The sequence below is a fragment of the Guillardia theta genome, assembly GCF_000315625.1.
Source record: "Guillardia theta CCMP2712 unplaced genomic scaffold GUITHscaffold_38, whole genome shotgun sequence".
NCBI classification, from domain to species: Eukaryota; class Cryptophyceae; order Pyrenomonadales; family Geminigeraceae; genus Guillardia; species Guillardia theta.
Genome location: NW_005434636.1, coordinates 542081 through 567803, shown reverse-complemented (window position 1 = coordinate 567803; position 25723 = coordinate 542081). Strand labels below are relative to the sequence as shown.

The 25723-nt window shown below is 53.0% G+C and overlaps 10 protein-coding genes across 10 annotated transcripts; 8 read left to right on the top strand and 2 right to left on the bottom strand.

Annotated features, from left to right (window-relative positions):
• Positions 1-1352: 1352 nt before the first annotated feature.
• On the top strand, positions 1353-2380 carry GUITHDRAFT_152898 (hypothetical protein). Its single transcript, XM_005831845.1, has 2 exons — positions 1353-1915; positions 1974-2380. The coding sequence occupies exon 2, from the start codon at positions 2140-2142 to the stop codon at positions 2311-2313; it is 174 nt and encodes a 57-aa protein (XP_005831902.1). The 5' UTR covers positions 1353-1915; positions 1974-2139; the 3' UTR covers positions 2314-2380.
• A 1041-nt stretch (positions 2381-3421) lies between these two features.
• Positions 3422-5325, top strand: GUITHDRAFT_71928 (hypothetical protein; the record flags this gene model as incomplete). The annotated part of the gene is made up of 8 exons (XM_005831844.1): positions 3422-3590; positions 3640-4175; positions 4220-4338; positions 4400-4476; positions 4835-4985; positions 5037-5105; positions 5153-5190; positions 5243-5325. The coding sequence occupies 8 exons, from the start codon at positions 3422-3424 to the stop codon at positions 5323-5325; spliced, it is 1242 nt and encodes a 413-aa protein (XP_005831901.1).
• Positions 5326-5527: 202 nt separating this feature from the next.
• Positions 5528-9824, bottom strand: GUITHDRAFT_87315 (hypothetical protein; the record flags this gene model as incomplete). Its single annotated transcript, XM_005831843.1, has 25 exons — positions 5528-5686; positions 5727-5787; positions 5830-6063; positions 6109-6375; positions 6421-6447; positions 6493-6851; positions 6893-6948; positions 6993-7038; positions 7096-7218; positions 7269-7442; positions 7487-7531; positions 7574-7634; positions 7683-7724; positions 7770-7844; positions 7891-8020; positions 8071-8170; positions 8218-8283; positions 8328-8456; positions 8513-8683; positions 8727-8823; positions 8883-8924; positions 9032-9158; positions 9196-9236; positions 9494-9654; positions 9705-9824. 25 exons carry the CDS (start codon positions 9822-9824, stop codon positions 5624-5626), a joined length of 2817 nt encoding a protein of 938 aa, XP_005831900.1. The 3' UTR covers positions 5528-5623.
• A 716-nt stretch (positions 9825-10540) lies between these two features.
• GUITHDRAFT_56998 (hypothetical protein) lies at positions 10541-13158 on the top strand (the record flags this gene model as incomplete). The annotated part of the gene is made up of 12 exons (XM_005831842.1): positions 10541-10727; positions 10778-10900; positions 11049-11280; positions 11329-11386; positions 11436-11876; positions 11931-12072; positions 12218-12348; positions 12398-12526; positions 12689-12811; positions 12860-12934; positions 12978-13045; positions 13098-13158. Coding segments are annotated over 12 exons (1770 nt in total), but the record flags the coding sequence as incomplete, so codon positions are not given.
• Positions 13159-13968: 810 nt separating this feature from the next.
• On the top strand, positions 13969-14127 carry GUITHDRAFT_62234 (hypothetical protein; the record flags this gene model as incomplete). Its single annotated transcript, XM_005831841.1, has 1 exon — positions 13969-14127. A coding segment is annotated over one exon (159 nt), but the record flags the coding sequence as incomplete, so codon positions are not given.
• A 579-nt stretch (positions 14128-14706) lies between these two features.
• Positions 14707-16109, top strand: GUITHDRAFT_109334 (hypothetical protein; the record flags this gene model as incomplete). Its single annotated transcript, XM_005831840.1, has 4 exons — positions 14707-14898; positions 14942-15277; positions 15334-15729; positions 15780-16109. 4 exons carry the CDS (start codon positions 14707-14709, stop codon positions 16107-16109), a joined length of 1254 nt encoding a protein of 417 aa, XP_005831897.1.
• Positions 16110-18218: 2109 nt separating this feature from the next.
• On the top strand, positions 18219-18947 carry GUITHDRAFT_94912 (hypothetical protein). Its single transcript, XM_005831839.1, has one exon. The coding sequence runs from the start codon at positions 18295-18297 to the stop codon at positions 18634-18636; it is 342 nt and encodes a 113-aa protein (XP_005831896.1). The 5' UTR covers positions 18219-18294; the 3' UTR covers positions 18637-18947.
• Positions 18948-19541: 594 nt separating this feature from the next.
• Positions 19542-20024, top strand: GUITHDRAFT_71912 (hypothetical protein; the record flags this gene model as incomplete). The annotated part of the gene is made up of 1 exon (XM_005831838.1): positions 19542-20024. The coding sequence occupies one exon, from the start codon at positions 19542-19544 to the stop codon at positions 20022-20024; it is 483 nt and encodes a 160-aa protein (XP_005831895.1).
• Positions 20025-20460: 436 nt separating this feature from the next.
• GUITHDRAFT_163477 (hypothetical protein) lies at positions 20461-23196 on the bottom strand (the record flags this gene model as incomplete). The annotated part of the gene is made up of 7 exons (XM_005831837.1): positions 20461-21748; positions 21808-22000; positions 22050-22101; positions 22151-22290; positions 22339-22931; positions 22983-23068; positions 23121-23196. 7 exons carry the CDS (start codon positions 23194-23196, stop codon positions 20504-20506), a joined length of 2385 nt encoding a protein of 794 aa, XP_005831894.1. The 3' UTR covers positions 20461-20503.
• A 1020-nt stretch (positions 23197-24216) lies between these two features.
• Positions 24217-24975, top strand: GUITHDRAFT_139507 (hypothetical protein; the record flags this gene model as incomplete). Its single annotated transcript, XM_005831836.1, has 5 exons — positions 24217-24264; positions 24311-24355; positions 24400-24651; positions 24698-24733; positions 24769-24975. The coding sequence occupies 5 exons, from the start codon at positions 24217-24219 to the stop codon at positions 24973-24975; spliced, it is 588 nt and encodes a 195-aa protein (XP_005831893.1).
• Positions 24976-25723: the final 748 nt, after the last annotated feature.

Sequence of the window (25723 nt, the reverse complement as noted above, 5' to 3'; positions counted from 1 at the left end):
CCTCCTACCTCTGGCCCCGTTGAATCACTGTCATGAACCTCTTCCATTACCTCCTCCTCATCCCCGGAGTCCCCCCGATCCTCTTCCGCCGTCACTTCCACTTCAGCACTGCGTAAGACACTTCCCTCTGCGCCAGACAGACCTATGCTTCCGTAGTTAAAAGCTTGGTGCCGCTGAAGGACGTAATACCCCCCACCCCAGAATTCTGTTCAAAAGAGGGGTACTACTATGAATCCATCTTATTCACGTGTTTGCTTTTTTTAATTTCCTTTTGCTACTACCTGGGTCCTATTGTTTGATATGTACATAAGTAGCTATATACAAATGAAAAAAACGAATTTGATGGATTCCGTCGGGCTCTACGGTTTGCAAGCCCCTCATACAGCCCGCACATGCCCAGTTTTGGTCCGTGACGGACCGTTATATTACAGATACATACCTTTACTTACTACTGCCAACCATTTCCGCCGGGAGCACGCCTCGGAGCGCTCCTTTACTGCTCAAAGTTAAAAGTGACTCATCAGATCTCGGGAATAGCCGCCGGCACAGCCCGGCCGTGGTCCCAGGAAGTTGAGTGAAGCCTAACGGATCCGTTCGGATAAAATGTTTTCATCTTGAAGGGGGGAATAAAAAATGCTTTTTGAATTATCTTCTAAAACACTTTTAATCCTTGATATCCCAAAGACGACAGGTGCAGGCTGACCTTGGCTCATGACCACCCACCCCCTGGTTCGTCTACTTCCAAGGCTGTCCAGTACCCCACCAGAATCTTCATTCCGCCACCCATGTCAGCTCATGATACGTTGCTGCGAACCAGTCTCCATGTGACCGAAACCAACTACCCCTGCGACCATCTACCCCCCATGCCAAATGTCTCCATTTTGACCGACTACCACACCGGTACTTTACCTTCGATGAAGTGGTCGATCTAGGGTAGGGTAGGCGGTCGGAGGGGTAAAGGGTTGGGGGGTGGGGTAGGCGGTCGTATCAGACATGTCCGGTTGCTGATGAAAGAGTCGTGCTGTCAAGACTGAATCTTGACTATGTCGCTGAATATTGACTATATCTTACCCTAGCTTGACTATATGGAAGATGCCTTATTGTTGATTGACTATATACCCTGAAAGATATCTCATATTGACTATATACCCAACAGGTCTTAGAATGCAAAGCGGTCACGCTTGTAATGTTCCGTTTGCGTAAATTTCAGTAGGAGTCGTGATGCATGATGGCTGATGAATTGTTTATCCGAGCAAGATAACGAAAGAAAGACACACCCAAACATGGGTGTAGAGACAAATTTCGTTATAAAATGCAACGCAGGACATAGTTGTCTATAGGATTGTTCATCGTTTACAGGCTACAGTGTGTGCTACATTTCACTTCTCGAATAGTCATCAAATGACTTCATGCGATAAAAGAAGAAATCGGAGCACGAGCAGGTCCAAAATCCGATGAGAATCGAAGTGTGCTCAAAGAAGAGTTGTACAAAATCAACGCGAAAGAAAACAAAATTCACATCAAACTGTTGTCGGAAACAATTTCACAATCGGCGTTACCGACAAAGTCCTCATGAAAGAGCAGACTTAGCTTGGATGGGAAAGCTAGATTGTACGTGGCACAAAGCCTCGTCGAGTAACAAAGCGGTAGAAAGTCCAAACACTTTACGTTCGCCAGACGACCAAGTGCTGTTCTTCTCCTCAAAAACGTTGCCAAAATTGCTTGCTGTAGGTCGCGACAGACCTGCAGTAGATGGGCATTCGTGATCATTAGCAGAAGTATCTACTGTTCTCTCTGTTGGAGAATTGGATGATACGACTTGTTCATCGAAGTCTGATGGTAGCCATTTTCCAGACGGCCATTTCTGCAACCCGAGCTGCCGGCAAGCAGTTTTCAGTGCCGTCAAAGAAATGCCCTGAAACAAATAAACAACGCATCAGAAAACTTGCTTCGATTTTTTTCTCAGACCATACCAGATATCCAGCAGCATCTCCTTGCCTCAAATGAAATAAAGAGATGATGTCTTGACGTGTTAGTGTAACAGCAGTCCGCTTCAGAGGATGTACTGACTTTCCATGCTTTCGCCTTGGTACGATCCGTGCAACCTTTTCTGAATTATTCAAAGGCTCCACCTTCTTGATGTCGTCATGCCTCGATGAGCAAAGTGTAGTATCTTCCATCGAACAAGTATTCAATGATTTCGAGAGCTATCAGAAATGGCTGGAGTTCTCTGCAAAACAATCAAAGCTTCTTGAGAAAGTTCTTGGAAACGGTACGGAGAGGAAGGTAACAGCTGATGAGAAGGGAAAGTGACGGTCAGAAGGAAGTATGTTGCGGGGTATGGGCTAATCACAGTGCGAGGAACAAGTGGGAAGGAAACAATCAGCAGTGTACTACCATTAGGCCCTACTACCGGGAGGGATAAGGGTTAATGAAGGGGTGGTAAAATGTACGCAGTAAAGACCAAGGGGAGCGACTGTTTTGCAGGGGTACTATTGTCATACCGAATTCACAGGTCTAAAAGTCGGAGACAAAGAGGGGTACCTTTTATTAGTAACGGGGGTACGAGTACGTCCTTGGTAACAAAAAGTTGGATACGATGCACGGGGTGGGTATCGGTAGTTGTTGGTGGGGTAGTGTCGGAAGCTACGGGTGAAGGGTTGTCGCGCGGCATACTCATCACAGACCCTACCCCTTGTGTGTGAGGAGTCAACAGGCTTTACTCGGTTACCCCTGTATTGCACTCTTTAAGAAGGGGTGGGCAGTACCCTGTGTCAATCCAGAAACTCCAACCAGCTGCTTCTTTACAACAGGAGGGCGAAGAACTTGGAAAGACCTACTTTCGGAATCGTTGATCATCGGTATGACCATAAAAACACAACGTTTCCTGTCATTCTTCAGAATTACAACCCTCGGGCTCCGAGACTCCGAGTCGACTCTGCTTTTAGAAACGATGATTGTTTAATTGGAAAAATACAGTTTTAGTAACAATTATCTGTACCAAGCAAGAGTTCTTGGTAGTAATGTACCTTATAGTAATATTGTATAATTAAGTAACACTTGAAGGCAGCAGATGCGATTTGACCAGCCCTCAGAGGCCTCAAGACCGCGTCCCTTCGGCTCGGACGGACGGATGGCTCAGCCGGCCGGGCTATCGGGCCGGGCCAGTCTTGAGTCACTACTGCCAGGCAGTAGTGCACTACTGCTCTGAGTCAGGGTACTAGCATAGGCTCGGCGTTGCCTGGAGATAGCGAACGAATCTGTTCGTCCTGTCTCTGGGGCGGGTTTGTTTGGTTCTTTTTACGTGAAAGGGGCAGTGCAAGGGACTGGCATGGCAGGGACGCGAGCGCTCTTGGTGGTTGGCTTCCTGGCAGCGTGTGCTGCTGCCTCGTTGTCAGGAGCCCATGGCAAGACCGAAAGCATGCGAACACTGGAGAGAGCTGGTCTTGCAGGTGTCGACCTACTGAAGGCAGCGCAGGAGATGAGCGAGTGGGTTGTGAAGGTGAGGCGGGAGCTACATCAGCATCCCGAGCTCATGTACGACCTCAACGTCACGACGACCATCGTGAAGCGACTACTAGATGAGATCGGTCACGTTCTTCTTCTGCCAGGTCATGGTTGCTGACGAGGATGATGCAGGAATCCCTTACGAGTTTCCTGTCGGTAAGTCTGGGATCGTGGGGCAGGTTGGAAGCGGGCTTGCACCTGTCGTTGCTCTGAGATCAGACATGGACGCCTTACCCGTGCATGAGAATCCCGATGAAGATACGCGTGGCTTTGCCTCGCTCACCGCAGGAAGAATGCACGCTTGCGGGCACGATGGGCACATGTCCATGCTTTTAGCTGCAGCCAAGCTGTTGAAGGAGCGGGAAAGTTTGTTGGTAGGAACAGTCAAGCTTGTGTTTCAACCAGCAGAAGAGGGAGGAGCTGGAGGGCTTGCGATGGCTCTGGATGGAGTGCTGGAGAAGCCTCATCCCGTTGCGATGATGTTTGGCATGCACCTCTGGCCTTGGATTCCCTCAGGGACTTTTGCGATGAAGGAAGGACGGATGTTTGCAGCAGCCGGGACGTTTGAGGTTGCAGTGAGAGGTAAAGGAGGACATGCGGCTGCTGGCATCGGCGTTGATGTCGTGGATCCCGTCGTTGCTTCGGCTGCAATCGTGACACAGCTTCAGGTTAATCTCGTTGAGGGAGGGCACCAGAACTGACAAGCCTTTAGAGCATCGTGTCTCGCGAAGTGCACCCAAACGAGCAAGCGATTGTGTCAGTGACGAAGATAAATGGAGGAGACGCGTATAACGTCATTCCAAATGAAGTCGTGATCGGTGGGACTCTTCGGTGATTTTGATATTCTTGAATTTTCTGCATGTGTTACATTTGTTTTCGTTCTTGGCAACAGTGCATTTTCTCGTGATGTGTATAATCTGATTGAGAGACGAGCCAAGGAAATCATCGAGCTCACTGCAAAAGCTCATGGTAGAATTCTTGTTCAGCATCGAAAAGGTGACAATCTTTTGACAGGCTGTAGTGTAACATTGCACTTCACAAGCTTCGCCGATGATTGTTTGACAACCAAGGGGTCTGACATCCTCTCTTCTTCTCCTATCACTCTAATATGCCTGTCTCTTCTCGTTTTATCTATTCTCTTCTCTCTTCTTCTCCGCTCTCCCTCCTTGACTTCCTTTCACTCTTTCATCTCGTCTCGTCTCGTCCCTCATCTCCTTCTCTCCCCAGACTGCCGGCCGCATTTGCCTCGGGCTGCACTTATCCCCCGGTGACTTCGACGTCACCTGGCAGTGGCTTATGCTGCTGCAGGTCGTCAACGACGAGGGAGCTGTCGAGCTTGCTCGGGTCTGCATGGAGATGCTGTACCCGCATCCTGATACCCACCCACAGGACGTGGCCAAGACTGTGGTAGAGCAAGACCGAGTGCTGGAGGCGAAGGCAACCATGGGAGGCGAAGACTTCGCATACTTTGCGGAGAAGTACACTTTTGCCTTCCTCCTGGCCTGATCTGAAATGCTCCTCTTCCTCAGGATTCCGTCCGCGTTCATCTACATCGGCATTGGCAACGAGACCAAGCGCACGACAGCAGGATTGCATAGGTCAGGGCTGGCGACAGACATCCCAGTGTTTCTGATCCCATCAGCAGCCCCAACTTCAAGGTCGATGAGAGTGCTCTTCCTCTCGGTCCGTCCTCGTCCTCCTCTATAACCTGCAACTCACTCCTCCTTGACCTCAGGCGCTGCGCTGCATGCATCCCTTGCCGTCCGTGCTTTGGCCGAGCGAGGAGGGATCAAGGACCTGACCAAGACTGACCTGTGAAGGGATCGCTAGGTGCGGACCAGCAGCACGTAGGAGGGTGGGGGTTGGGAGTTTTGAACGTGCGTGAGAGGTGGATGCTGGTCCCTGGGGCTTCACTTCACGTGTGACCCGCTCGGAGGTCTGTTGGCATTTTCCAGCCCTCAGACTCCTTTGCTGCACGTGCAGCCTCCCCCCCCTCCATGTCATGAGCGACGAGACGGCACGTGTTTTGATGCTTCACTTGTACAAGCTCTACTGTACACACAAACGTACATTCAGACGCCTCCTGGATCACCGATGTCTGCTCCCTCAAGCTAATTCACACGATCTTGTTCTCCCACTGCGCCTTCTTCTCCAAGATGCTCTTTCGAGCTTGCTGGGCCTGTTTGAGGTCAGGCAAGGAGGAGTAAGGAGAAGCTAACCTTGGCACGGCTTTGCTCGAGGTTTCGCATCAGAGCGTCGAAGGTGGAGTTCTCATCGCTGCTAGTCGAGGCATCAGCGTCAGACATGGTCAACCTCTCGCACCTTCTCGACGTCCACGTCACCTCCCCTCTGTCACTCTCGTTCCTCAGACTCTCTCTGATCCTCTCAGGGGGCGCGTAGCTCTTGCCGGCAGCATGAGCATGCCTGCTGCTGACGTCCTCGAGCCGACGAGCTCGTTCCCTGTACTGATCGAACGTCCTGGAAGCTTCTGATATTGAAGACTCCACGGGAGGCTCCTGTCTCGGCACAAGCGGAGGTTTCTTTCCTGACAGCGGCCTAGCCCACATGTCAACCTGCTGCGGTTGACGTCTTGGGGCTTACCTGACTCGATCGGCAGGAGCAGCCGGGAGGTGGCTGAGCGAGGAGGAGCTGTCCCTTGTGCTGATCGTTTGCATCATCTGGTTCAGCTCTGTCTCCCAGCTGCTGCTGCCCTTGTCAAAGTCAAGCGCTGCGAGGGGGTTCAGAAGCTTGATCCATTCCTCTGCTTGCCCGTGGCTGCGAGTCTGCGGCTCCGGCTGAGGAGCTGGGGGGTGGCGAGAAGCTCCGCGAGCATGCGACAAGACTTCATCCAGGGCCTCGTCCAACAACCTGAAGAGCCTCTGACTACGACCATCTCTCGCGTCTCACTCTCACCTCTGCTCTCTGTCGGGCGACTGAGGCCTGGAGGGACGAGGTCAGAGCGAGCATGGCGCGAGCGAGACTGACCGGGTCCAGTTCACTTGGCTCCTGATGGACTTGGGCGACGAGTCTTGCTCGGCAGATGGCAGCGTCACCTTGGGGGACAACCTGAGAGCGGACGCGTGTCCAGTCATGACAGACTTGGGGCTCGCAGGCTCGAACGAGGTAGCGGCTCCTCGCTCTGAGCTCATCGAGCTGTTGGAGAACCTCCTGCTCTCACTGAACCAGCTTGGGGCTTCGTCTCCTGCCGCCGGCTGGGCATGCGGCACAGAGCGAGGGAAGAGATGCTGATGGAGCAGGTCTGAGGTCGGTCGCGAGTCTACAGTGGACGAGGAGCGGGAGAAGCCTGGGGTGCTGGCGACGCTGGAGGAGCGGGAGGGTTTCATCTGCAGGGAGTGAGAAGCCTCTCGAGTCGGGCGAGCATCACATCGTCACTGAAGTAGTTCAGCTTGCCCGCGTCCTCCAGTCTGCTGAGGCCCTCTCCTGCTGGGCATCAGCTGCGGATGTTCTCGAGATGTTTCTCTCACTCTCAAACTCCAGAGGGCGTCGAGCTCTGCTGCTTTCCTTCTCAAACTGGCGACTCAAGTCGTTAGCCCTCCGCTCCTGCTCTCTTCCTCGGCCTCCTCTCACCCTCGTGCTCTTCTTGCCCCTCCCGACCTGCAGCACCCTTCTTTGATGCACATCCTTCGTCCCGCGGGATGAATCTGCTTGCGACCTCAGGCCGTACGCTCCTCCCTCGCTGCTGTCACGCCGCTTTCCGACTGACGTCAGCTTGCTTGCGGCAGCCGGTGGCGATGACGCACCTTGCTGCCGTACTTGGGGGTGCGGTCGTCGAAGTAGGAGAACTTGGCCATGTCGTCGAGGTCCTTCATGATGGCGCGTTCGCGGGCGTACTTGTCCTCTCGGGAGGAGAGGTGGTCAGTGGTAGGGAGGCTCTCCTTGTGGATGGAAGGCATCCAGCTATCCTCGTGGCGGGCCTGATCAAGAGCTCAGCGCGAGCGAGCATGCAGATGCGACGGACAGTCTTGGAGGAGTTGAATGAGATGGGATGAGCCTCCTGTGCTGCCTGCTCGCCTCGTCATTCTTCGCGAGCTTCAACTCTCTTCACCTTGGGGCTCGCAAGGAACTGCTTGCGCTTGGGGCTCGGAAACGAAATCACGCTCTCAGACCTGTAGGGGAAGGGATGAGCCGCAAGGAGAGCGTGCGGGCCACCATGCCGGTGCAAGTCAATCTCGGGGAAGTCGGTCATGGAGTGACGCCTGCGCGCAGTCACTAGCGAGCTCAAGAGGTTCGACAAGACTCGCATGCTCCTGCTGCTCCCCGAGCCATGCGCCGAGACCTCCTTCTCATGCTCGGGAGCACTCATAGACGTTCCCTCCCTGTGCAGGACCGTGAGATTGACTCGCAGGGTCTAAGGGGCAGAACCTGAGCACGCTCACATCCCCGTTCGACTTGCTGAGCAGAGCTTGCTTCAGGGCTCGATTCTCCGCCCGCAGCGCTTCGATCTCTTTCTGTAACTCCTTGACCATGCTCTGCTGCTGATCCAAGAGAACGACTGTCTCATCGTCAGTCGACCGGTGCACGTCATCGCAACCCGAGCAGGACCAGGCTTGTTCTTGATGTTCTTAGCTCGGCTCGCATACTCTAGAGTTCGGACGCTTTCGCTCAGGTTGGTGTTGGAGGGTGAGATGCATGCCAGCATGATCTGCCGGGCGAGTCATCGCGATGAGGATCAGCGGCTTCACGGCAGACCGTCAGGCTCGTCCCTCCAAGGCTGTCCATCAGCAGCTGCGTCAGCTTCGAGTCCCGATAAGGAACCTGCCGCACGGTCAGGCGGCGCTGCCGTCGAGTCTCGACGTCACCTTGGTCCGCTTGCGGTCGCAGAGGGAGGAGATCACTTTCCCGAGGGTGAAGATGGACTTGTTGATTGCTCCCGTCTCCTTCAACGTCGATCCCTCCGACTTTGAATACTCCAGTCGCTCGCTCCCAGCCTGCCAAGAACAGCTGGATGAGGCGGGGGAGAGCTGGAAGCGCAGCTCCAGGCTACCAGGTCGACAAAGGAGATCTTGCCGTGCCTCGTCACTATCCCGTCCTCCTGCTTCTCCATGGAGTCGACGTAGAGCGTGAGGAGGGCATGGCTGCGAGACGAGTCTCGATTGAGCTCATGCCCTGCGACGCTTCTGTTCTTGAGAGCTTTCATGTAGAGCTTGAGAATTTCCTGCCTTGGTCTCACTAGGCAGCATCGTCCTCCCTCCCCTCACCTCCTCGGACGCGCACTTCCCGTACGAGAGGTCTTGCACGAAGAAGCATCCTCTCATGGTGTCGAACTTCACCGGCAGGTGCTGCTTGTCCCTTGATCTGTGACAAGCATCAAGAGCCTTTCAGTCGCCGACGCTCATCGCTACCCTTTACGATACTTGAACAAGTCGAGGACTGACTCGTTGTATATCTCCACACAGCTCGCGCGGATCTAGAGGCGAGGGTGAGAACAACAGGGGGGGGAGGCAGGGGAAGTGCCTTGAACTGTAACCCGTCTCTCTGCAACGAGCGGATCTGCAATGATGACGTCATCGAGGAGGTCAAGGGAGAGCGGGAGGCTACCTTGGAGAACAGCGCCTCGACGCTGCGGATAACGATCCCGTCGGACACATCTCCGCTGCCGTTTCGGAGGATCCGGTCAACGCTACCTGTACCTCACCTCAACCACTGCAGCCCCTCTCCCTCCCCTACCTGTGATGGTGTACGTCTTGCCGGAGCCCGTCGGCCCATAACTGGCAATGAAAATGAGTTGAATGCAAGGATGTGATTCTCGGAGAGAAGCAAAGAGGAGAGGAGAGCAGAGCAGAGCAGAGCAGAGCAGAGCAGAGCAGAGCAGAGCAGAGCAGAGAAGGGAAGACAAGAGAGGAGAAGAGAAGAGAGGAGAAGAGAAACAGAAACAGAAACAGAAACAGAAACAGAAGAGAAGGGAGTAGGGAGAAGATCAAAATAGAGCAGAACAGAACAGATTGGACAAAAAAGAGAAGATTACGCGAAGATGGTCGATGAATATCCCTCGAGCACGTGATCGAGCAACGGAAGCACCCCACACTCTTCGAACAGCAACTCTTGTGTGCATTCGGGTCCGAAGCATCTATCAAACTGGTACGCCACTGACTTTTGTCCCTTCCCCTTCCCGTTCTGCTCGGCAACCTGCGTCGTGAACAAGTTAGCCAGCCACTCTCCTGCTCCCACAAGCTGACCTGGACCGTGTTTGCCCTCACGCAAGAGATGTTCTCGTCTTCACCTCTTCTCAGCTCTCTTTCATCAAGCGGTCGAACCCGCACGATGACGCGGATGTTCTCCGATTCTCTCAGCCCCATTATCTTCGTCTTCCTTGCATGACTTGACTGCTACTGTAAGCCAGCGACCTTGCCAGCATGCCCCAGCAAACGGCAGAGCCTGAGAAGGACGATAGGAAGAGCAAGCTGAGCCGGGAGAGGACAACCCAGCTGAGGCTATCAAACTACAGCAGCAATCTTCTTCTGCGCAACTTTCATCGACGAGCTCTCAACATTACCCGCCATGCCCCCCCGGTCACTGCGATGCGACGCCATGCTAACCCAGACAGCGGCATAGAAGCTCTGAATGTAGGGCCGTTGAAGCCCCCTGGGTCAGAGGAGGGATGAGGCAGCAAAACTCGGAGTCAGTCTAGTCGACTTAACTGATACCTTCACTTAACTGCGCGGTAGTACCACCGGCACTGGGCCGGGGCGGCCCGGTCCGGTGACTCCGAGTCGGCAGTGACTGAAGCTCTGACCAACAGTGAATTATTGCAGTTGAGATGCCGGGGAGGGGGTCATATGAGAGGAACGAGGGTGGGTTTGAGGGTGGGTAGTTTGACTGGCGTTGGAACATGGAGGGCGAGGGACCGTCGAAGGCGATGCTGGAGAAGGAGAGGGAGGAGCGAATCCGAGCCCGACGAGAGAGGATCGCCGAGAAGATCGCAGCGCAGAAGACAGGGATAGACCTGCAGGCCCAGGCTGAGCTCAAGCGGAAGCAGGAAGCCGATGCGCTGCTACCACAAAAGGGGCTGAGCGAAGTAAAGAAAGCGAGGGCGAGGCTTTCCAAGTTTGCAAGTCAGAGGGATGAAGAAGTCACGGACATCAGAGTACAAGCTGATGATAGAGAAGCGCAAAGAAGGACGAACGAAGAAGCGTTGAGAGTTGACAGAAGGCACAAGCTTCTCTTTGAGGCAGAAAGCAGCGCAAGGCGGAATGCAGCAAGTAAGTAAGCGATGATATGGTGACACTACCTCACTCTTGAGTGCCAACAGTTGCTATGAAGTGGTCTTCTCTCTTTGAGATCGACGTTCCGATGGACTTGCACCATGACATGGAAGCACAACAGACAGCTTGCTGGCGAATCATCGAGGCCAAGGACAACCTGATTCGCGATTGTAAGTGCAAGACCCCTTGATCTTGGTCATACGAAGATGTCCCATCGCTTTCTCTCTGTTGGCCGTGTATGTCAGCAGCTGTTGACCCGACTGTCATGCGTTCCACCTTTCTTGACCTCATCATCTGTCGAAACTGACTCTGCAACAGTTCAAGTAGAACTGAAGAACAAAGATGAGCAGTATGTGAAAGCTTTGCGTCAAGGGGTGCAAGACCTCGACAACCTCCAGGACTCCATGGCAAGAAATGCATCCCGACAACAAATGCTCTACGAACAAGAGCTGCTCAGCCTAGAAAGCAATTTCGAGGCGGAGAGGAAAGAGTTGATCGAACAGTGCAGGAAAGAGTGGGACAAGCTCTTTGACAAGAGTTTGCAGCAACAGTAAGAAAATTCTTCCAGTCAGTGATGCCTTTGACAACCTGGTGCAAGGCTCCGTCAGAAAGGGGAAAGAGAGAAGCGTGTGGATCTCAATCAAGAGAAGCTTGTGGTTCGAGACAGTCATCTTGTCTTGACGACTCTTTGAGTTTTGTTCACAGATCGTTCATCGACACGACACAGAAGATTTTCATACTCTCAAGGTGCGGCTGGAGACAGAAGTTCAGAACTTGGAGCAGCAGCTGGAGGACATGAGGGCGACTTACCAGCTCAACACTGAGAAGCTCGAGTACAACTTCAGGGTCCTCCACGAGCGGAACGAAGAGAACCAGAACACGATCAACGCAAACAAGCGCAAGCTTGCAAGGCTACAAGACAACCTTTCGAACCTGATGGCGAAATACACTACTCTTGATAACAAGTACAAGGCAGAGAACAACGAGCTCTCAGAATCGTACCAAAGATACACCCAATTCTTCATGGACCTCAAAGAAAAGTTGTTTCACTTCCAGAAATCAGATTCCAAACGCTACTTTGATGTCTGGAATATGCATGAGCAGATGATCAAAGCTAAGTTGCTGAAGAGCTTGCAGGCTGATAAAGTTTGTGCTTCTCTTTGCTCGTTCTCTTCCTCACTTTCTGTATTCTTGGTGCAGATCATCCATGAACAGCAGCTCGGCCTCCTGTGGTTTCCGCCGAACGAAGAAGAGCTGAACCGAGTGTTCACCAAGTTCCGTGAAAGGGTGAGAAGATGTGCGGTCCTGTCTTGGTCTCCGATGACGTTTCGATGTTCAAGGAGTTTGAGAAAGTGATGACGAGGATGAGGAAGGAGGCTGGGAGAGACGGCTTCAACCAGTCTGAGGACATGTCATGGGATACTGTTCTCAAGTCTCAGTTGCTCGAGTCGCCGGTTGCCTTGACGCTACTTTTGAACTTGTCTGAGTCTCCTGCTCTCAGGCCATCGAGGACATGTGCCAGATGATCTGCGACAAGACAGGCTTCCTACTTGACTTGCAGGTCAAGGACATGCTGAAAAAGCTGCAGAGAGACAAAGGAAAGCTCTACCAGATCAAAGTGCGGCCCTTTGCTCATCCTTTCCATCCTCCTCACGCTGAAGTTGCAGACTGTCTTGAAGGCCCTTGGAATCTCAAAGGTCGAGGACGTCCAGCTCCTGCTCTCCTTCTTCCGCTTGGACAGCGACGAGGGCGGGTCAGAGTCGCACAGGAATACCTCTCCTGCCTCGAGCCACGAGGTTGACCTCATCAGCGACGATCAAGTCATCGACGCGCTCAAGCGTTTCGTCCACTACCGAGGGGAGCTCAAGATGGAGCTGACGGGGACCCACTCCACCTTCGGCCTGCGCACGCAGAAGGGAGGAGGAGCGCTCGAGGAGGTCTCAGGAGACAGCAGCAAGCATCTCGAAGAAAGAGACAGCGAGCGGCAACTGGGAGAGAAACCCCGCGAGACCAGGACGGGCTTCTCGTCCAACCACCTGCCTGCAGGAGAGCACAAGAGCGTGTGGGAGCTGTGCAAAAAGGTCGCATCTGATGGCGGGTAGGAGAAGCGACGTATGACGAGGGGGCAGGTGATCTCCCCCGACACGATCGTGGTGTGGAAGCAGCTCGAGCGGTTTCAGAAGCAGTACAACGTCATTCTCCAGGTGACCCTCCTCCTAGCCTGATCATGAGTGACCTCTGGCGCAGGAGAGAGCCAACCTGATCGAGGAGGTCAACACGCTCGTGCAGCAGAACAAGGAGCTCAAGATGCTGCTGTGCGTCCTCCTCGCCTCCTCCTCGTTCCCCAGCGTTGACGAGCTGCCGCAGGAACCAATATCTCACCTCCAAGGTCAACAACCAGCTCTACATCCCTCCCACGGCGACTATCTCTCGTGTGGACAGTTGAGAACCGGGCTTGTTAGGAGGAGGATCAGTAATGACGGACAGCGGTCGAGGCCCAGGAGCTGGAGGCGGCTCCCGAAGCCTCAAGGGAATCGGAGGCTCTAGACTTGAAGATACGTTGGTCAAGGGGAGGAACGGGAGGGCAAGCGGAGCACAGCGACGTGAATGGAGCAGACGATCTCGCAGACGATTCGGGCCGGGGCGAGGCATCTGGCCAACTTCCACTGCAGCGATTGCCGAGACTGGGACTTCCTGGCTACTCAGTAGCATCGGAAGCTACCATGGAACATTCATGACCCTTTCCGCACCTCCAGGTCTGCTCAAAGTGCTCCGTGCTGCCACCGCAGATTCATGAAAAGGACGCTTGCGCCATCTACATTTTAAAATCTCTTAGTTGGGACAGTTAGCGTGTACCTAAAACTTGATGATCTTCAACTTGCCACCTGTTTCAATCCTGAAACGGACCTCAATGCGAAATCACAACCCGGAGAACTAGAGAGAAACTTAGTGACGGAACTTTGGGTTGAATATCATCGAATGTTACAACAGAAATATGAACCCTCCCTTCATCTCACTCGGGGAGAAGGAGCAACCTTCAAAACGTATGGCACCAGCTACATTGCTCGTTATCGACTGCTCACTTTGTACCGCGACACGAAGGCTCTCTCTCTACCATCATTTTCCAAGCCTTTTCTCAGCAAACCATCATAGCGGCAATGAGTAGCCGTAACGATCCCAGTAGGGATAATGGAAGTGGTACAGGAAAGGGAACGGGAAGAGAGAGGCGGTGCTAGCTTCGAAACGTCCGATGATGGCGAACAACGGCAAGGCTCTGCCAGCCTTCTTCTGCCCCGTCACCAACGAGATCATGCGAGACCCTGTGTGCACCTCCGACGGAAAGACGTACGAGCGCGAGGCCATCGAGACCTGGTTGAAGAATCACGACACAAGCCCACCAGACGCTGTACGATGCCTGGGCCCTCCCCATGACGGACGCGATGATGACGCTCGCGAGGGACGAGGCGATGTTCGACCCCTCCGGCAGGATCCTGCACTACAGCACCGAGGAGACGATCCAGCCGGCAAAGAACGGGACGCTCTGGGATGTCTGTGTCAACATGCTCTCGCAGACCCACGCCATCGAGGAGGCCGTGGAGAAGATCCTGGGCACGGCGAAGCAGCTCTCCCCCTTCTACAGGGGCTTCCGGGGCGGGGAGGTGAGATACATGCCCTCCAGCAGCGTGAGATGCAGGGAGAGGAGGTCCACCGCCATCCCGGCGCCCTCTTCCACCATGGCGTCGAAGAGCGGGGCGAGGATCGAGATCGGCAACAGCTACTACTACACCGTGAGGGATGGAATGGCTGCCATCAACATGGCCTACTACGGGCCCTTCGGGCAGAACGTCTCGGGCCACATCAAGCGCTGCTGCTGAGGGTGGGCCACGACCAACAATCAGAGGTGCATGGTGGATGCCACATCTGCACGGCGGGGTCCTACGTCAGCTTCGACGACTGGGTGACGGTCTACCGCGTGATGGAGGTGGTCTGGAATGCCGACTGGAAGTGCCCGGACATGGCCCTCTCCGACGTGTGGGGGGTGGTGAACAGCGAGCAGATCGACCGGTGGTTCGGGGGGCTCGATTCAAGGTCGGGGATCACCTACAACTACAACTGGGGCGACTTCCTGTACGAGGGTCCGTCGGGGGGTCCGCCTGTCCAACGGCGAGTGGCTCTTCTCCAACTACCACACCGTCCTCAACCCGTCCCAGCGGAGGCATCGGATCTACAACCCCGACACCGACACATCCGTGGCCATCGAGGACTGCATCGACGACTCGGTGTCCGATCACAGCTTGAACGGCTTCAAGAGCTACATCGTGAGCCTGGATGACGTCTCGCAGTACTTCCGCAACCACCTGATGCCGGTGATGAGGTTGGTGCACACTTCGCAGCCCCCGGCCTTCTGCTCCCGGTTCATCATCGAGCTGGCGAGGCTGAAGGCCCTGCTCTACGTGGGGGATATCGCCCCGGACATATCCGTCTCCCAGCAGATCGCGGACCAGCGCACGACCGTGGACCTGTGGCGGCTCCGCTGCAGGACTCAGGTGAGGATCGTCGAGCTGTGCAACCTGCACGGGGTGTTCAATGGAGGGGGAGGCAGAGAATCTTCTATAAAATCGAAGCACGCGCAACGCCCGACACTCCCTCCCATCCCATGCCAATTTACGGACGTACGAAAGAATTGTGGATTTCCAAGCAGTACCATATGATCGTTGACAGCGGTAACGATACGGAGGACAACCAATTCACCCTCATCACCGACGATCCAGAGCTCTGTGAGCTGATCGAGAAGATCCTCCAACACAGCCTCACGGTGAGGAGGGGGGATGCGAACAGCGAGAGGCTGGCGGTGAAGCTGTTCAAGAACAACGACCTCTTCGAGTTCGAGAGGGACAACAACGAATACATATGGGGGCTGATGAAGAGGAGGAACGAGTACAACATGCACGTCTCCCTCTGGAGGGGATACGGCCAGTTCAACTCCAAGGGCAACGACGTATGTATGCGATACTGAAGTACCGGGGGCTGTCCATGGCCGACGCGGAGAAGCTGATCGCGTCGGTGGGGAGCAACAGGCTGCAGAGCATCGTGGACTCCTTCAAGAGCATCGCCTCCTACCTGCCGATGCTGCATGCGCACGGCGTCTTCCACACGGACCTGAAGCAGGACAACCTCACCATAGACAGCGAGGGTCGCGCGTTCCTCATCGATTGGGGGAACGCCTTCGTCGAGAAGATCATCGACGATTACATGAACCGCGATAGCACCTTGATACAACCACCTGCCATGCCCAAGGCTCGTGCCGAGGTCCGTGCTCAACAAGATCATGAAGCTCACGGACAACCGCGGCGAGTACCCGATCATAAGGAACCATGACGCCTTCATCCTCCGCGACTTTGCGGTCTCCGACGTGTACGGGCTGGTGACCCTCATCTCCACCATCATAAACCGCCTCTCGGCCGACCGGGGGGAGTTCATCCAGCACTTCCGGGACTTCATACAGATCCCGCTGGACAGCGCCGCGCCCGGCGAGGTTCAGGAGGTCCTACAGGGCGGCAGTACTGAACTGCATAGCCCGGGAGGTGCTCCTGGACTCGATAGAGGACATTCTTAAGCCCCAGCAATGTTCCAATAAAGCCACAAACAAGAGGAAACGTGAATAAAAGTGATTTTAAAAATCCATTTTTAGAGAAAGTCGAGTTAAAAACATATAGTTTGATTTGTACCGGAATTTAACGGCTTTTTGCAACCGTCCCCTGTTGTAATCTATAAAAACCGCCAGCGGGGACTCCAGCTCAGAAATTCTCTCCCGCGCCACACTTGCCACGCTTACGGACCACCCCACCCACCCATTGAATTTACGGACCACCCCACCCACCCATTGAATTTACGGACCACCCCACCCACCCATTGAATTTACGGACCACCCCACCCACCCATTGAATTTACGGACCACCCCATCCATCACCCAATTTTTACGGACCCATCGGACATGTCTTCCACCGCCATGCCCACGGTCTTCCTGAACAAGTATTCCGGATCTCCGCAACACGTCACCTCCCCGGACGCCCGAGTGAGGATCCAGACCTTCAAGAACCGCACCATCTTCACCGTGACCCACGATGCAGCGGACGCGGTCGCGAAGCTCGGGAGCGCCAAGCTGAACGGCATCACCTTCCCCTTCAAATTTGCCAAGGACAACGTCTTCACCTCCGAGTACGGCATCGTGCACATGTGCAAGAAGAGGGAATGCACCTACATCTCCATGAACAACCACTCCAACGTGCTCTCGCAGGAGGCCGTGGACGAGATCCTCAAGCAGAATAAGATCCCGGAGATCATCTCGAGCCTCTCGGATTTTGTCAGCCAGTGCGACTCCCCCGAGAGCCGCGTCGTCGACCCCGTCAGCTCCAGCGTCGTCTTCGCCATCACCCACCCGAACCAGACGATCCGGCCCTTCGTCCTCACGCTCCAGGGCACGGTCTTCGATGTGGGGCAGGGCTGGGACGCTGACACCGAGATCAAGGCCATGGAAGATGGGCCCGCGAAGGAGGACGCGAAGTACATCCACAGCCTCATCCCATCCATCTTCTGGGGGTGCTCCCAGGTCTACATGCAGTGCAAGGCGGGGGTATCGATCATCAACGTTCTCGCCAAAACCTTCATGGTGAGGCAGATGGAATTCAACAAGCACGCCAAGACATTCATCACCCAGCTCAGCGACAAGAAGCTCAACCCTCAGGTCGTCGGCTTCCTCTCCTCCTACCTGAACACGGCGCTGTCCGACGAGGCCATCAGCAAGAGCACGGGAGTGCCGCTGCAGCTCAACGTCCACAACAGCATCCGCCACAGCACCAACAAGAGGACCATCGAGAACGTCGCCTCCCCCTCCTCCCAGCCCTCCCAGGGCAAGAAGCCGATGCGCAGGGTCGCCGCCCCCATCCCCGCCGCCGTCCCGTGCAAGACTCTCGTCTCAAACTTGTCGCTGCGCCAGGTCATCGAGGACTGGGAAGACGCTTGCGCGATGCATCTTACAAAGGCTGATGTCGAGGTGGAGCCCGAGCCTTTGGCTCTTGGGTCTTCCAAGACTGTCTTCCAAGGAAAGTTACGAGTGCGAGGTCAGGATGGCAAGAAAGCATCAGTGGCTGTATTGCAGCTACGACAGGGAGAATCTGCCATGGAAGCAAGCATCTTTCTGAAGCTGGGTCGTCATCCGCAACTTGTTCGTTTCATGGGTCAGTACACGCACGAGGGTCAAAACTTTCTCATCACGGAGTTTGCGGAGAAGGGGTCTCTGTCCGCTGCATTCGAGGAGATAGAGGAGACCATCACCCTGCCGCACCAGCTCTTGATGATGCAGCAGATCGCAGAAGGAATGGAGTTCCTCACTTCCAAGGGTGTCATCCATCGAGGCCTGGCAGCCCGCAACGTCCTGCTGTTCGCCTATGACGAGCGGGAGGTCGAAAGGACGAAAGTCAAGGTCAGCGGCTACGGGCTGGCCGTTAGCTCCTCCGACCGCAGCCACGTCATCGTGGGGTCTGAAAACCTACCGAGACGCTACATGCCGCCCGAGGCGCTACAGAAGGGGCGATTCTCGGAGAGCAGCGACGTTTGGTCCTTTGCCGTGACGATGTGGGAGGTTCTGACGTCAGGGAGCATCCCCTACTACGATCTGTCCGATGACCGTGCTGTGCTCGAGCATGTGCTTCAGGGAGGTAGACTGCCCAGGCACGTCATCGCAGGAGAGTGCCCGGACTCCTTGTGGGCCCTCGTGATGCGCTGCTGGGCTTCGTCGGCCAAGGACCGGCCGAGTTTTTCCGAACTTGTGGCTGCGCTGCGGAGAATCAGAGAGCAACGGAACAAGAGGAAGCAGGCGGAGCTCCAGTGTGAAGTCGAAGATTAACGACAAGGAAGGCATTCTTGCCGATGATCAGAGGTTTATATTAGCGGGCCGGCAGCTCGAAGATGAACGAACTCTTGCTGACTACAATATTCACGGAGAATCAACGATTAATTTGATACTACGCTTAAGAGGTAGTATTACCGCATTCACCTCCAGCGACTTCTCAGATCCTCTGGTCGCTTACCTGATGCTCTCCAACGATGATCGTGCGAGGGCCATGAAGCCGATGGCGCAGCTCCGGATCAAAGCGAAGAGAGAGCACGCGACGGAAGGCGCGAGCTTCACCTTGAAGCTTCCCGGGGAGGACCCTGTTCTTGATCCTCCGACTCGCAGCCTCCTAGCCAGGTTTCTTGACTTCCTGTGGGAGACCTCAGACGCCACGGCTAGGCAGCTTCTTGACATGCGCGTTGCTGTGCCTGACGAGCTGTTTGCGCGACTGATGGAGGCAGGAGGAGGGAAGGAGAGGCTCAGGCCAGCCAAGGGCAGGGAGACTTTGAAGCAGCTCGGTCAGTTGTTCAACGAAGACGGTCAAGGCGGATTCAAGATAGCCCTGCGCATGACTCGCGGCCCGACCAACGCGTGTATCGAATTTCATTGTGACGGAATCAACGCCACCCGCACCGTACAAATCGCGCTCAACGAGACCACGGAATACGAAAGAGGACAGCTTTGCTTCTTCAACCTCAAACAAGACGCCTCGCAGGACGAGCTCGTCCTCTTGCAACGTCCAGCTGGCTCGATCTGCTGTCATCCGAGGTCCGTCTTACACGCGGTGACTTGCTTGACCTCCGGGACCCGCAAGAATCTCTTCGTCATGGATCGTTACAACGGCCTGGGCGAGGGTTTCATCGTCCATGTAAATGAAGATCATTTGCAGTCCTTCTTGACGCGGATCCCGGCTGCTCATGAAGGAGCATGAAGAACCAGTAAGCGCAAGGCCAGCCAACAGGGGTGGTCGTTCAACGAGGCGAACCCTTAGCTGGGTGGTCGTTCAACGAGGCGAACCCTTAGCTCTAAAGTTGTTGAAAGAATCACTACTTGAATCACTAAAGTTGTTGAAAGAATCACTACTTGAATCACTAAAGTTGTTGAAAGAATCACTACTTGAATCACTAAAGTTGTTGAAAGAATCACTACTTGAATCACTAAAGTTGTTGAAAGAATCACTACTTGAATCACTAAAGTTGTTGAAAGAATCACTACTTGAATCACTAAAGTTGTTGAAAGAATCACTACTTGAATCACTAAAGTTGTTGAAAGAATCACTACTTGAATCACTAAAGTTGTTGAAAGAATCACTACTTGAATCACTAAAGTTGTTGAAAGAATCACCACTTGAATCATCTTCACGTCTCTTTCCCTCATGTTGTGACCAGATACACCATTGAACGACTGGCAGATAGTCGAAATCGACCATGTCTGCACTGAATGAGACGTGGACAAACGGAGAAGAGAAATGGCAAAAGACAGAAACTGACTGAGAGGGAAAGAGAGGGAGGAACAAAGAATGTTGAGCTGAGAAAGACTGAAGTATTGATAAGCCGCTAATCGAATGTGAAACTGATTCCTTAGCTTGCAGAGTATCAATGCTTGGATGTAGGCTATCAGATGTTCCTCGTTACTAAAACAAAACTGCTTACCGATAAATCCTCCATGAGAGTCTGAGTTATCTCTTGGAAGGGGAGCGATAGGAAAAGGGAATAAAAAGGATCAAGGGTATGAGTAGTCAGAGCAGCGAGAGATCAGAAGTTGCTGTCCTTGAGAAATCGCATGAGAAATAGCTAATCTCAGAGATCTGAATGGGACCAGTCGAACCCACCAATACACGTTCAATGCTCATAATTACAACAAGGTTTTACAAATACATCTAGTCTTCGCTCACAATGGACTTCTCTGCCATGAACTTGTTTTCAACTTTGGGTTTGCCCAAGGTAGAGCTGCCCCTGACCGTCGATCTGACCCGGTCACTGTCACTCTTACCTTGCTGCGACGAGGATTGGTTCAGTTCGAGTCGAGGTAGGTTGTTCAGTTTGTTGAGAATCTCTTCAACCTTCTCTTTGATCTCCTTCACGTTGTTTTCAATGCTCAAGATCCTCTCCTCAGAAGCAGTTGACAGACCTCCTCCACCACCTTGCATCAACGCCATGGCAGTGGAGCTGTCGAAGCTCGGTTTCGTCCGCTTTTCTTCCAGGTAGTCGGTGTCAAGCATCGCGTCCGAGTCCATCCGTCTCTCCTCCTCGATCTTCTTTCTCTCAGAGGCCACCCACCTTTTGATCTGCTCCATCTCCTCCGCGTCCAACAGCCCGCTCCCATCCTTGTCGTACTTCTCCATGATGTCCTCTGCGTTCATTCCCAGCACGACGTCGGCACCTGTAGAGGACAGCCAAGACTCAAGCTCCTGCATGTCTGTCTTGCCATCACCATCTGCATCCATCTTCTCAAGAGCAGCTTCGATGTCCTCGACTTGCCTCTGCTTCTCGATGATGTTGGTGATCCTCTTTCCGAAGACTCCTGATTCCAAGAAGATGTCCAAGACACTCTTGACTCCCCTCGCTCTTAGCTCCTCGTTCTCAGCCATCACAACCGCAAACGAGTCACACAGTATAGCGATGATGATGTTGAGAAGAAGGAAGTTTGAAAAGAACACCCAAAAGAGCAGCAGGATGGGACCGAGGTATCGGTTTGACGACCAATCTTGGAAATTGAAATCTCCGTAAGCTGCTCGAAGAAGCGTGTAAAGAGAGGTTTTGAAATTCGAGAAGTAAAAGTCGTCAGATCCAAAGATCAATGTACATCCCATGGCAAAGCCAATGGTAGGGATAATTAGCACGATCAGAATGAATATGACGTTCGATGCTGCCTTGGCAATGGTTCGCGTGAGTGTTGAAAGCTTTCGTGACATGGAGAAGTATTTGTAAAGTTTGATCCACATGAAAATCAAGATGATCCCAGCCAGGTTCTTCTCTTGATCCAACATGTACCCTGTCGCTTGCAGATCTCCTTGCTTGATCGAACCCTGCTGGCTTGAAAACAACGCTCGAGCAGCCATCTCATCCCAGACCGTCAGACCAACCAGTGCCAACATCATAAGGACATTCAAGAATGAAAAGATCTGCGGGCAAAATTCGTCACAGATCGTATGCCTTGCTTCTGCTTGCTAAAAGTAGTTACCTGCCAAAACGACTTGACGAATCTGAAAGGACCTTTCGCTATGTCTAGCATGTCGGCAAGGAAATAGTACAAAGTGATGAGCACCACAGCTGAGAATGCAGCGATGACAAGCAAGTCCTTTGTTGTTCCCGTCGAGAATCGAAACGGGTCTACGATTCGAAATGTTGGATACATCGTTACTGTTCCCGATGGCCTAGTTCAAACATTACAGACATTCGAACAAGTCAAATCTGCAAGATTACAGGAACTCGATCACAAGCCTTGTAACCAAGAAGAGGTTGAGATTGGGATTAACTGAGGTGAAACGTCAGGAGAAGACGAGATGCTCGGGTATAGGACACACAGAAGGAGAAATCAACGAAGATGGCTCTTGTCATGAGATCTATCCATCCTGAGTCTTGAATGGTTTTGAGACTTGTGTTGACATTCTGCGTTGAATCGATGGGAATCAACTCCATCACAAGATCATTTGTGATAGAGAAACTGCAAAGAAAGCATCACTCTCGAGCATACAGATACTTGTCTAGTTACGTTTTGTCGACGTCAAGGACATAACCTGACCCGGGGTAACTTGCGAAGCCGGCCTGGAAGTACGCCATCTCGGAGAGTTGTTTCGCGGTATAGAAAGTGAACCAAGGTTCTGTTGTTGGGTTGAACTTGGGAGTTTCTCCGAGATCATTGATGAACTTGCTGTCCAAGTTCGTGGAGAGGCTGAAGGGCGGGTAGCAGTGGATGTTGGAAACAGCAGAGTCGATTCCGAGGATTCTTGTCAGGTATTGGTTGCGGCAGGTCGTATAGGGGACGCGCACTTGTCGGATTCTGAGAGGTCCGATCCTCTTGTTCCCGTAAAGGAAGCTCTTTGCCGACAGAGACGGCGAGTAGGTGCCAAGTGGAAGAACGTCATCAGCAAGTATCTTCACCAGCACTTCCTGCAAGAAGGAGTAGAAGTCTCCCACTGTTGTCAGCTCCTGCCCCCAGCCTGGGTTTGTGATGAGCCAGTTCTTGAACAAGAAGCCGAACTGATAGCTCAGGGTGTTGTCCCTCGTTAAAGTAATTGTTGCAGAGAAGCATGTCACCCACAGCACAAACACGATCAGCTCTCTGACAAATCTGATTGCGTTCCGCTGGAAGTTGGGAGTGAGCGACAGCAAGGACAAGGGCAAGCAGCATCCTACCTTGCTCTTCTTCCTCGCAATCAACGCCCGCTCTTCCCCCGCTGGTTCAGGGTGAACTTTCGAAGGTACGGAGAACAAGGAGGGATCTGCATCGAGATGAGGAGGTAAGGGAGGGAGACGCCATAGAAACAAGCACACCTGATACTCTGAACTCCAGCAGCTTTCCCTTGTTGCCCTTCTCCTCCAGCTCCATCCCCTCCTTCTTGCCCCGCATTCTCTCTCACCCGCTTTCCGATAGGTCCGGCGTTGAAAAATCGAGAGGTCTTGGAAAGATGCTTTCTTTGTGCTAGTCGCCGAGTAGAGGCATCTGCTGTCCTTCTGATTATATACGACAAATGCCGAGGCGGGCCGTTAAATTTCACGTTGTCGCTCTAACTAAGAGACTTTAATTAACTAAAATTATTTGATGTCAGAGATTGTAGCTCCATGGCTGCAACGCGTGCGGTTCCCTTCTACCTGCTCGGTGCTATGCTCTTCATCTCCTTTGCTCTTCATCTCCTTTGCTCTTCATCTCCTTTGCTCTTCATCTCCTTTGCTCTTCATCTCCTTTGCGCGTCCCTGCCCCTGCCCCTGCCCCTGATCTTCCTATTTCTCCTCCCATTAACCCCACACCTTCCTCATCCTCCTCCCCTCCTCTCCACTCAGCTTTGAGCTCAACCTTGTTGTGTTCGTCGGCATTTTTCACTCCCTCTTCCTTACGAATGTGTCAGGCCTGGTGTGTCTTTCTCTCAGACCCGTTCATTCATGGTCAGCCGCAACGGGCATCTCTTTCCATGGCAGCTCCTCGCTGGGGAGAGCAACATGTCATAGGCATGTGTCGCTCAAGTCATCATCATCCTCAGGGGAGAACAAGCTGCAGAATTCTTCTGAATATGAAAGTCTCTACCGGAAAGAGACAGAAACTCTCCGCCGGGAGTATCAAAGGAGCGTCGATGCCTCCAAGGAATTGCCAGGTTTCTTGAAAGGTGCACTCGATCCCTTGCGATTGAGGAGACAGGAGCAAGAGAGGAAGAGATTAGAACTGGAACGCCAGATGGGTCAATCCGATTCAGATTCCCAAGAAGAAGAGAACATCTGTGACAGAGTGCCAACAAACATTGAGATGGTGGTATCCCAGGCACAAATCAACTTCGCAACTGCAGTGTCGTTGGATATGAAACGGATCAGATGTGACGTGCTTGTTCCTGGACTCAACGAAGTGATTGAGAACCGTTTTCCTTATGATGAATCCACCATGTTTGATATCGCTTTTCGTCTTGCAACTTTTGTTACTCCAATGAAGGTGACGTGTCTCAAGACAGCTCCTGGTCTCTTACCCTTCCTTCCAGGTGAAGCTGCTGTTCGAGTCTGCTGGGACTGCCGCTAGTGCCAAGGTATCCTCTCTCCAAGTTGGGAGAATCGCTGAGTGAGTATGAAGGAGTACTACATGCGAAGTATTGGGAAGGAGCTTCCTCCCACGCTGAGCTTCGGAACATTCAGCTCTGCTCGTGTCATCAGGGACCGAGTGAATCAGCAAGGCGACGACATGACACCGGAGGTCAGGGCAGACGATCTTTGCGATATCTACATGGTACTTGTGGTAGAAGTTTCCATCCATCTCACCATCAGCGACAAGGTGGTGCGACCCAAGGACAACCGGGGAGATTCTGTGATATTGGCGGTGGAGCAGGTGAAGTGCGAGGTACTCTCATCCTGATACTGATGGACAAGAGCAGGCTGTCCAGAAACTGCCGGGGGCAACTTGGGTCCTGGTGAGAGTTTCAAAGTTGTTGTTGACCCACTCAAGCGGAGCCAGTTGAATCCGATTCTAGAAGACACAGTCGGTGGATACACCTTCGGTAGTTGTCGCTTTCGACAACCAAGAGTTGTGATGGGAGTATGTGCAATGCAGGCATTCGAGAAACTGACCGTCGGCGTTCTTTCCTTTCACAATTCGAAATCGTTTATCTCTACAGGCAACATCTTTCTCCATTCTTGGGCTGCATTAACTTGACTCCTAGGGGTCTTTTTCTGATTCAACGGCCAAGTTTGATACCCTCGGAGAGGTCCCGATTTTCCTCGTACCTTTCATACTCGTGATAAATTCACCCAGGGGAGCAATTCTGAAGAATCTCGGCCAACCCTACAGGGTATTTAAGCTCAACAATCAAGGATACGAATTGGTTCGCTCTGTTGTCTGCCAAGGTTGTGAAGTTGATACCTGCTTGCAGCTTGGCGAATTCAAAGACAAACCTGGCAGAAATGACTTGAATGGCCTACCTTGGTGAAGGGATACTCGCTGTTTACTCATTCCAGGACCAGATTCCCTTGTGCATGCGGAATATGCAATGAGTTTTTATTCATTTGCTCATGATACTTAAAAACAATCTGCCTTGTCTTCGAAGCTTCATCTTTTTGGGGTTGGATTCCGTTCTAGAGTTGTTAAGAAAGTGTTGCTCTCACAGGGTTTTAAAAGATCAGATGACAGTTATCATAGAAGTGTAGGGGACATGCTTGTTTCTTTGTCATGTGTTTTCTGCTTGTTCGATGTGTTTCTTTCCTGTTTGTTTACATCACTCGCTCCGCTCTATTCCCATGCTTGTCATGTGCTTGTCATTCTTGAGAGCTCGGGGTAGGTGGGGTGATCTGAAGTAAAACGATAGGGTAGGGGTACCTACCCACCATTAACAATCCAGATTCAGGGAGGGTAAATTGGGGGTAGGGGTCGAATCTGAAGTGTCGTTCAGAATGGAGGGGCGCGG